The sequence below is a fragment of the Lichenostomus cassidix genome, chromosome 3 (genome assembly GCF_008360975.1).
Source record: "Lichenostomus cassidix isolate B80296 chromosome 3, HeHo_3.0, whole genome shotgun sequence".
Taxonomy (NCBI): domain Eukaryota; kingdom Metazoa; phylum Chordata; class Aves; order Passeriformes; family Meliphagidae; genus Lichenostomus; species Lichenostomus cassidix.
In genome coordinates, this window is record NC_139483.1 from 80,985,065 (window position 1) to 80,995,654 (window position 10,590).

The following is a 10,590-nucleotide window of genomic DNA, read 5'->3' on the forward strand; positions in this document are numbered from 1 at the left end:
TCACTGGACTTACGCACCGGCCATATAGGGCTGTTAAAAGGTGAGTGAGCCTTGCTGACCACCCCTTGGCTCTCCAGATCCCGAATCATCTTATGGATGGGGGCCACAGAGTCTCTGTCAGTGCGGTATTGCCGGCGATGCACTGTTGCTGTAGCAATTGGTACCCGCTGTTCTTCAATTCTCAGTAGTCCTACAGCAGACGGGTTATCTGAAAGACCAGGCAGGCTATTCAGTTGTCTTATGTCTTCTGTCTCTACGGCTGCTATCCCAAAAGCCCAGCGATGTCCCTTCGGGTCCTTGAAATATCCACTCCTGAGATAATCTATGCCGAGGATGCATGGGGCGTCTGGACCAGTCACAATGGGGTGTTTCTGCCACTCATTCCCAGTTAAACTCACTTCAGCTTCCAGTACAGTCAGCTGCTGGGATCCTCCTGTCACCCCCGAAATAGAAATGGATTCAGTCCCCACATACCTGGATGGCATCAGGGTGCACTGAGCGCCGGTGTCAACCAAAGCCGTGTATCTTTGTGGGTCAGACGTGCCAGGCCATCGGATCCACACAGTCCAATAGATCCGATTATCCCTTTCCTCTACCTGGCTAGAGGCAGGGTTCCTCTAATCCTGTTTTTGGTGCACGATGTTCTTCTGTAAATGTGTTCCTGAGGTCCCTTCAAGAGGATCAGTCATATTATCACTTCCATTCTGTCTGGAGTTCTGGCCACAAGAGACTGGGGCAGTGTTGTACCTAGATGAGCCTCCTGAAGTGGATGTTTCTTTTTTCAATTCACGTACCCGGGCTGCTAAGGTGGAGGTGGGTTTCCTATCCCACTTTCTCATGTCTTCCCCATGCTCTTGAAGGAAAAACCAGAGGTCACGTCGTGGAGTTTGTCTTCTTTCCTTGGCTGGGGGACGTCTGCTCCTGATGGCAGAGACTCGGGTTGGTTTTGGTGTGGCATGGAAAAATCTTTCTGTGAGCTCTTTCCTTAGTTTCTGATGGCTCTCTTCAATCAAGCTCCGGACTTGCTCGGCCAGGTTTGTTTCTACCGATGAGACCTGGGTGCGTAGTGGGGCAGTGACAGTGTCCTCATAAATTCTCAGTTTGTTTGCTAACACGCCCACCTGGTCTTCGCCTTCCCTCCACTGCAGTGTTGCCAGGTAACGAGAGTATATCTCTGGTCCGAGCCGCACGAATCTTAGCCACATTTGTGAAGTGCACCGGACATTATCTGGGCTCTTGGGGAATCTCTCGTTGTCTGAGAAAATGATCTCTAGCACAGCCAATTCCCTCAGGCATCGGATACCTTGTTCTATTGTGTTCCATTTCCTTTGGTGCATCTGGAGGTCTTCTTTGCACAGGTATCTGTCCCGTACACTCAGCAGCAATCGCCGCCAGAGGCTGAGAGTTTCCTGGGTTTTCCCAATCCCCTGGTCAATGACCACATCCTGAGACAGGGATCCCAGTTGTCTGGCCTCACTTCCATCCAGAATAGTGTCATTAGCTGCGGCGTCCCAGATACGGAGCAGCCTGGTCAAGATGGACTCATTCGCCTGCCGGGTGAATTCCCTCCGTAGGTCACGCAGCTCCCCCAGGGATAGAGAGCGAGTGATGATCTCTGGCTCTGTCTCTTCTGCTTGGTGAGATGGTCCTGCCGCATCCTCATCAGTCGCGGTGCGGACTGACTTGCTCTTGGATTTCTTTTTCTGGACGGGGGCAACCGCTACTGGCTTTGGCTGTTCTGATTCGGCAATGGTCTGTGGTGAGACATTGACTGCTCCTTTGGTTCTTTTCCTCTTGCCTGCTGACTTGCTTAGTTTCTCCTCCTCAAGAAGACGAAGTATTGTTCTGTTCTTCAGCATGAGGTAAACGGTGCTGGTCAAAGAAAACAGAACTAACAAAAAGATTATGCCATCCCTAGCATCCAGAGAGAACTCAATATTGTCAAAAATGGCTGTGCCTGACCTGAAATGCTGGAAGAAACCGCTCTCTCCTCCTAGCCCCAGAGGATGGGTGCGATTGCTGAGCAGGTCCCAGACGAAGCAGCTCAGGTTAGGCCAGGCAGACAAAGTCGAGTATATATAACGAATGGTGTTCATCGCCTCACAGGTAACCATGCCATAGGCATAATAAACCAATAGGGCAATTCTCATGCCATTCCCTGGTCGCAACAGGAGCAATACGACGGGCAGATAGTATCCCATTTGAGGAAAAATATAGAGAGCGAGATACAGTACCCATATAGATAAGCTGAACATCATGGTGATGGGATTTCTGAGTTTCCCCAGGTTGTGCCCCACGTTGGGCGCCAAAATATGTGTTGGTTTGAAAACAAACCAGTGGGAGATCACAAGTTAAGATTGAAATTAAAAATAAGTGAAATAATACAAGGAAAAGCACTGACAAAGTCAGATACAACCTAACACCCTGTTAGGGTGGTAGTAGCAGTCCAACTGAAGTAGTCCAGTTGAAGCGGTGATCCTGTGAAGGTCTAGTCTCCAGCTGAAGATCCAGTGGTAGCTCTGGTCCTCTGGGAACCCAGTAGACAGGGCTAGCTCAGGCAGTTCCAGGGCCAGGTTATATCCAGGTGGGAACCCCTGGCTCCTCCCTCCTCGGCAGAGCATCTCACAATGGGATGAGATAAGTCCATGAGTCACACGGTGGGTCCCTGATGGCCCATTGCCTGTCATGCGGGGTGGGTGATAGCAGCTAATGGCCCACAGCTGGTGGTAATAGAATACTTAACTACATCAATGTTGCAACCTAGGACAGACCCAAAAGCCAAAACCCACACAATATTATCTGTGGCCAGGACAGATCCGATTGTATGATGAGGACTTTTCCTTTCTGTACTTAGGTTTGTTTCTATGTGTCTGTTTTCTCTCTCTAATTTATTTATAAGATATTTACGCCATACATGGGCAGTCTGTGAAGCAATAAACCAATAATAGGCTCAGTTTTCATTGCAGTTTCTATATTTGGGTATTTTAGTACATCAAAATCTGGATATAAGAAGTATTAACAGTCTTATGCCAACAGAAAGAAATTAATTTTATGCCTGCCTCTGCACAGAAGCCAAAAGCCTCAGGAAATAAGATCTCTTCTCATAAGCATCTTTTCAGATCCAGTTAGGAGAGGAGAAAATAAACAATGAAATGCAAGCTTCCGGGCGGCAGCATAGCAGTGAGATATGATGGCTCATGTGATAATACATATGATTCACAATACGTGTCTGACTGGCACTCCAACACTCCAGTACTTATTGATGATTGGGGTAGATCTGGATGATCTAGGAAATCTGGTGCTTTCGTCAAACCTTGGCCCTTGGGAGTCCAGTTGTGACAAGGGGCTGTATGCAGCCTGGCAGAGCAGAGAGGGAGAGCAATCTTTCAAACCCAGAGCATCCCTTGTTGTGACGCCAGTCCTTGGAACCAGCATGCACAGCAGTTGCAGTGCCTGGGTGGAGATTTTCTGCATGCCCCTCCAGCAGTGACATGCAGAATCATGACATGGAGCACTGTTAGGAAGTTGGCTTTACTTTCTTCCTGCAGCTGTTCATAACCCAAGTCTGAAGCCCCAGAGAGAAGCACAGGGAGTGCTTACTGAACCTGCCCAGGAAGATCAGGTGGTCCTTCTAGGAAGTGAGGTGAGGTCACCACAGCCAGACCTGTCATGCGCTGCTGGGTGAACATTTTGCTGACCACTTGCAGCAGTGCTACAGAAATGAGTGAGAAACCAGTGAGCACAATGGAAGAAAACAAATGAGGGAGGAAAAAATCATCTTGGCAAGACAAAGAGGGAAGCCATGAATGATGATTACTGATGAATAATAACCCAGAATTAATGGAGAAGGACAACAGCAAAAGCTGTGCACGGAACACAAATATTTTAGAATGAGGACAAACAGTGACATTAGTAGGGTGGCCAGAACTCACCACCCATTCACATAATACTTGTCTACATTACACACCATGGCTGATGGCAGTGGCTAGGGCTAGAACATTGCCCATGGAGGCGCTATAATTTTATCAGAAGAGCCTCTGCACAAGAGGCAAGCTGTTCCAAAACTGAATGAAGGGCTAGGTTTTCCTCTTATTATTATTGGTGTTTTAAATTTAAATCCCTCTCAGATACATAGCCCTATTTGGGAAGAATGTTGAGCTACAGAGGCTCGAGGGCAGTTGCCAACTTAAGCACAACTAAATTAAGCCAGAAATGTTGAGCAGAAGCAAAAGCAGTATCACACTGTATTTGAAGCCAGGATTATAAAATCTATGCTTATCAAAGTAGTCACAAGAATGCAGGCAGCTCTGTATTATTATTTTTAATGCAGTAAAGTCTAAAGGCTCCAACCAATTACCAGGCACCAAAAAGAGGTGGTAGCTGCTTGAACACAAGGAGGCACCACAAAATAAAAACATAGAAACACACCAAAGCCTATCCCCATACCCTTTTGGGAAAACAGAAAGGCTCATTGGCATTTTACCTTCCCGTCAGTTCAGTGAATGTAGGCAAATCTTGACTGCCACGTTTTCATTAATCCAAGGCAATCTTCCCCCAGCCTCACTTCTTGAGAGAGTCTAACTAAAGATCTGGGACAGATTTTACAAAATCTCAAGCATCACCACTGGTCTTTTGATCTCAGGAGATATGTGGGTCTTAGCACATCTCAAGATCAGGGCACCTCGCCCTGTGCCGAAGCAGGGAGGAAGAGGCTGCCCCTGCAGGACTCTGGGCTTTCCTACACTGCTGTGCAGCCCTAGCTCTTCAGTTCAATGCTTCTCTTCCTAGAGTTTCCTAAACCCTCTGTGCCACAATGGATCCTCTCCAGCCTCCTCTTGTGGTCCTTTCCTGATCTGCATCCTCTCAGGTGAGCCAGTCCGTCTTGCTCAAGGGTGACCAACAAGGGGCAGAGGTTTCTCACCCTGCCCATAAGCTCAATGTCTCTGGCAGAACACAGCAGTGCCTGTCCCGGTGTGGTGCTGAGCACAGCCCAGGAAGGACGGGGCCACAGGGAAACTGCTTTTCCACCACAGAGGAAACCAACCAGGAGGAAATATCCGAGAGGGAAGTGCTGAGAGTTTACAGGGAATTTAGGCACGTAGCAGCACGTGCAGATGTGCACAAACATGCTTGCAGACTGAAAACGCTTCTGTCCTCTTAAATGAATTTGCTGTGGTATCTTCGGGAGATTTAATCGGGCTGGAGCAGAGACATTTCACCGAGCTCGGAATTATCCTGACCCAGCAAAAAGCAAGCTCGCACTTCCCTTTGTGTGCAAAACTTTCCTGCGGCTGCTAAGAACAAACGCTGGCAGGAGCTGCGGGACCTGGACAAACGCGTGCTCCCGCTGCTCCTTCTGTCCCCGCCTGCCGAGCGCTGGAGGAGCCTGTGGGGCACATCAGGACTGCTCAACCGCGGGCGTGCCTCTCCGAGCACACCAGAAAAATAAAGGAAAAATATAGAAAGAAGGAAAAAAAAGGGCAAGAAAGCCTGAGCTCAGAAGATACGGGACTACTAGAAGTGTAACCTACTGCACCCCTACTGCAGCGGGGCTCGCCGCGCTGCGCAGCCCCTCGCCCGGCGGTCAGGGCGGGCGGTCCCGAGATGCTTGCCCGCTCCGGCTGCACCCCTGTCCCGAACCGTCTCGGTCGCCCCGGCCCTTCCCGCACGCCCAGCTCCGGCACCGAGCGGCACTTGTAACGCCGCCGAGGGACGTGGCGGGGGGCATACAGTCCGGCCCCGCCGGGCTCCCCGGGGAGCCTGGCATCGCCCAGCCCCACGGCGTTGCGGGCACGGTGCAAGATAGGATGGGGACAACGGCAGGACTAAGGAGCACCTGCATCCGCCCGTGCCGTGGCATTCCTCGTCGGGCTGGAATGGGAGGGGCTGCTCTCCGCCTGAGCAGGGGGCGAGCCCGGGCTCCTCCCGACGCCTGCAGGGGCAGGGGCGGGGGGACGGCGGTGGGGCGGTGCGCGGGGCCGGGGCGGGCCGGACCCCCCCGTCGGAAGGCTTGTGGGTGCGGGAGGGAGGGCCGAAGGAGGCGGCGGCGGCTCCTCCTCCGCGGGCAGGCGGGCGGGCAGCCCGCCCGAGAGCGGCACCGGTTGCTCGGTGCCGGCGGAGCCGCGCCGCGCCGCCCGCTATATAAGGGGCGGCGGCTGCTCGCCGCTCACTCACACCGGCCCCTGCCGGCGCTGGGCGGAGGCCGGGCTCCGACAGCATGGCCCGCGGCGGGGCGCAATGGGAGGTGGTCTCCCCCCCTGCCTCCCGCGGACCCTCCTCTTCCTTCTGCTCCTCCCGCACCCGCGGCGGCGGCTGCAAACTTGCTGCGGCGGGCTGCGTGTGAAGGCACGGCCCGGCGGGGCGGCTCCGCTGCCCTCGCAGCCCCCGCCGTCGCGCCCGCAGCCCGGGGGGCGAAGCCGCCGCCCGCGGGCATGCGGCGCTGCCACCGCGCCCGTCGAGACACGGTGTGGAGCCGCGGGCGGCGGGGCTGCGCTTAGGGGCGGCCGGGGCCGGAGCCCCATGTCCGGGGCTCGCCGCGCTCCGCGGGCAGGCAGCGGGGCGATGAGCTGCCGGGGCGAGCGGGCGCGCCTGGCCCCCGCTTTGCCCTGCTCCCTCGCCCGTGGGGAGTGAGACTCCGCGGAGCCCGCTCGGAGCTCCCGGAAGGGCGGGCGGGAGGGAGGTGGTGCCGGCGCGGCGATGCTGCAGCCCTCCCCCGGCGCCGACGGGGTCCTGCCGGGGTAGCGGCCCCGCCGTGCCGCGCCGAGCCCCACCGTCTGCGGGGGCGGCGGCCGCGGAGGGATGGAGCCGACCGGCCCCTGCCGGGCGCAGTTGGGCTCCGCCAACGACTCTTACCGAAACTGTAGCGCCGAGGAAGTGATCTACCAAGATGCCACCCCCCTCTCCGGGAAGATCGTGCTCGCCGTCGTCCTGGCGCTGGTCACCCTGGCCACGGTGCTCTCCAACGCCTTTGTCATCGCCACGGTCTACCAGACGAGGAAACTCCACACGCCGGCCAACTATCTGATCGCCTCGCTGGCCGTCACCGACCTCCTCGTCTCCATCCTTGTCATGCCCATCAGCACCATGTACACTGTGACCGGCAAGTGGACGCTGGGCCAGATCGTCTGCGATATCTGGCTGTCCTCGGACATCACCTGTTGCACGGCGTCCATCCTGCACCTCTGTGTCATCGCCCTGGACCGCTACTGGGCGATCACCGACGCCGTCGAGTACTCCACGAAACGGACTCCCAAGCGGGCAGCGGGCATGATCGCACTGGTATGGATCTTCTCCATCTGCATTTCCATGCCCCCTTTGTTTTGGCGGCAGGCGAAGGCCGAGGAAGTATCTCACTGTGTGGTGAACACGGACCACGTCCTGTACACCGTGTACTCCACAGTAGGAGCCTTCTACTTCCCCACGCTGCTGCTAATAGCCCTCTACGGGAGGATCTACGTGGAAGCCAGGTCGCGGATTTTGAAGCAGACGCCAAAGAAAGCAGGTAAAAGACTAACGCGGGCTCAGTTAATTACAGACTCCCCGGGGTCGACCTCTTCCGTCACCTCCATAAACTCCAAGGCTCCCGAGGGATCCAGCGAAACGGGCTCCCCCGTGTACATGAACCAGGTGAAGGTGAAGGTCTCGGACGCCCTGCTGGAGAAAAAGAAGCTGACGGCCGCTAGAGAGCGGAAAGCTACAAAGACTTTAGGGATTATTTTAGGAGCCTTCATCGTGTGTTGGCTGCCCTTTTTCATCATCAGCCTGGTGTTGCCTATTTGCAAGGACGCTTGCTGGTTCCACATGGCCATCTTTGACTTTTTCACGTGGCTTGGATATCTCAACTCCCTCATCAACCCCGTCATCTATACTATGTCTAACGAAGACTTCAAACAAGCTTTCCACAAACTCATACGTTTCCGATGCACAGGCTGAAATGTTGAATGCGATGTGTTCCCCGGGGCAGCCCCCATGCACGCCCGCGCCCGGCGCCACAGGTAGGTGCGCGCACCCCGCCCTGCCCCGAGAGCGCGGTGCTCGGGGCGCCACGGGCGGAGGGGTGGGGCGGAAAGGGGGGGCGATGGGCTGCAACCCCACGAGCAGCTGGTGTTCAGACCCTTCGCGAGTGGCGGCGAGCGCCGGGAAGGCTGCGCGCTCCTGACATTTCACAGTGTGTATGTGCGCGCGTTGTGTGTGCCCCCCGCCCCCCCCCCGACCCCCCTTCGCAGGGAGTGACTCACGGCAATCTGCTTTTTATTCCCCCTGTTAAACCAATCTGCCGCCATTTCGTATGCTAATGCCCGTGTTTCGGCCAATTAGTGCTAAACGGCACTTGCTTTCGGAGCCCGCAGCCGAGCTCTCCGGAGAGCGCCGGGCCGGGCCGGGCCGCTCCCCCTGCCCGCGGCGGCGTCCCCGGTGCGCCTCCCGGTGCGCCCGCCGGCAGCCGGAGGTGCAGCCCCCTTGAAGGGAGGCGATGCAGCCCCGCTACCAGCGGCAAGGTTTTTTGGGGTTTTTTTGTTGTTGGTTTTTTGTTTATTTTTTGGCGAGGAAGTGAGGTAGGAGAGGCGCCAGATGGAGGCTGCTGACAAAGTCCAGCCCTACCTCTTTCTGGCCTCCTCACGGCTCCGGCTGCTCCTGCGGGAGCGAAGGCGGCTGCGAGTAGGCGTCCCGAGGGGAAAGCTGCCCCTTAGCCACCGTGGGAGACTCGACACCTCGGGGTGTCTCTTCACCCGCGGAAGGGCTCTGCCTTTCCGCGCCTCTTGACAGCAGTGGCTGCCAGCTCCTCGCTAAACTCAGCGCCACGTTCTGCAGAATGCGTACATGCCTTTATTGTGATACTTTAATAATTCTGCCAATCTCTTGCTTTTTGTCTGCAGAATCAAGTTGCTATTGTAAAGACCCACTGCTTGAAACTTCCCCAAGCCCAGTTGCCAGACTCATGATGCTGCAAAAACGTCAATACATTCAGCCACCAAACTGCTCAGCTCTGCGTTTCAGTGTAATGACTCTGGCAGAGATGCTGTTCCAATAGGCACGCAGATCAGTTGAAAAAAAAAAAAAAAAAAAGAGGGCAGCCTCGAATCAAGGTCTATAATTCATCTGGAATGAAGAAAAAAAGTTTGAGAGTAAACTCCATTTATTTTGCAGGCTTAACTTCTTAATTTGTTCTCCGGCCGGTTGTAGGGGTGTGCACAAGAGCACAGTTGTCTCTGTCTGTGTTGGTAGCATAGTTGTACTTCTGCACACCTGTAATTTCTTTCTTTCAGTGGAAAGAGTTGCTCCCTTCACTCATGAGGCCAAGAGAAGAAAAAAAACCATTTAAAATAGGAGCATCGCAGTAAATTCTGGCAATGACTCCTTCAGCTGAACATGTGTGAGAAGTGACAGTGTGCAAAAGTTTTGTATTTGTATTTCAAAACAATAGCAAATGCTCTAGAAACAAGAGTTGTAGACCTGTTCAACTGCACTGCTTATCTGTAGTCTGTCCTCATAGTTGCCTTTAGAAAGTAAATCTTGCTTTTACTCCATAAGAGCAGAAATCAAGAAGTCCAATGACTGTTCCATAAACCAGCTGGGAATAGAAGTAGCAGTTTGATGTTGTAACCATGTTTTCCATTTTGTGTCAGTTGCACACCCTTACCGCATGAACCACTGCGAAATTTAGAATTCTCTAAGTACTTAACATTATTTAGTGTATTTTGTAAAGAAGTGAAGCAGTTTGCTCTTTCAGAAGGGCAATTTCACCTGCAAAATAAATACCCATGAATCATTAATTAACTGATGTTAGTGAAATTTCTTGCCTCCCTACTCCCCCCTATGTTTTTTTAGTTTTTTTCTTGTTTTGTTTTTTTTCCTCCTGATTGGACCTTAAGACAGGTCTGTGTGTATTCAGCAGAGTTTCAGGATCTGGTCCACCTGCTGTGATAGAACTGCATTGATTGTTCCTCTTTATGTGTAAATGAAAATGAGTATAAACAATAAAACGCTTGACTGTGTTCTCAAGAGTGGTAGCAATTGTGTGACTGAAAGGAGTACTTATTGGTTTACCTGCTTTCTCAGTATTGACTTTTTAGGTAACACTGATTTGATGAGTCACTCAAGAAAGCAATTGATGAAGGTTGAAATTACAAGCTTCAACTGGTTGTCAGTTTTCTAACAGGCAGCTTTATTTTCATCGTAGCTAGGTGTAATTCTTACTATTTTCAGGTAACGTCAGAATAAATGTTTGGGGGTTTTTCACAAATATTTTTCTTACTCCTTTAAAAGCAAACAAAAATTTAGCATTTGGTGGATGCTGTAATCAACGTTCTTTTAAAGCTGCATGTATGTATTCTAGAGGGGGCCTGTTAAAAGACTGAAAAAATCTTACATGATTTATCTGCCTGCTATTCTTCAGAGAGTTATTCAAGTAATAAAGACTTACTTACTTAACTGGATAGTAAAGAAAGAACGTGAGCCTCTGTACTTCTGCTGGTCATAGGCAGAAGGAAGTCTGTAGGACACAAATTAAAGCAGTGGAAAATAAACATTGTCAGTAATTTGAAGAGATCCAAAATAATTGCCTTAAAATTGCATACCTCTGAAAAAGGGAAC

General features: G+C 52.6%; 1 protein-coding gene across 1 annotated transcript; it reads left to right on the top strand.

The window, feature by feature from the left end:
• The first annotated feature begins 6,021 nt into the window (after positions 1–6,021).
• HTR1B (5-hydroxytryptamine receptor 1B) lies at positions 6,022–9,999 on the top strand. Its single transcript, XM_085056468.1, has 2 exons — positions 6,022–7,994; positions 8,874–9,999. Exon 1 carries the CDS (start codon positions 6,799–6,801, stop codon positions 7,930–7,932), a length of 1,134 nt encoding a protein of 377 aa, XP_084912594.1. The 5' UTR covers positions 6,022–6,798; the 3' UTR covers positions 7,933–7,994; positions 8,874–9,999.
• The last annotated feature ends 591 nt before the right edge of the window (positions 10,000–10,590 follow it).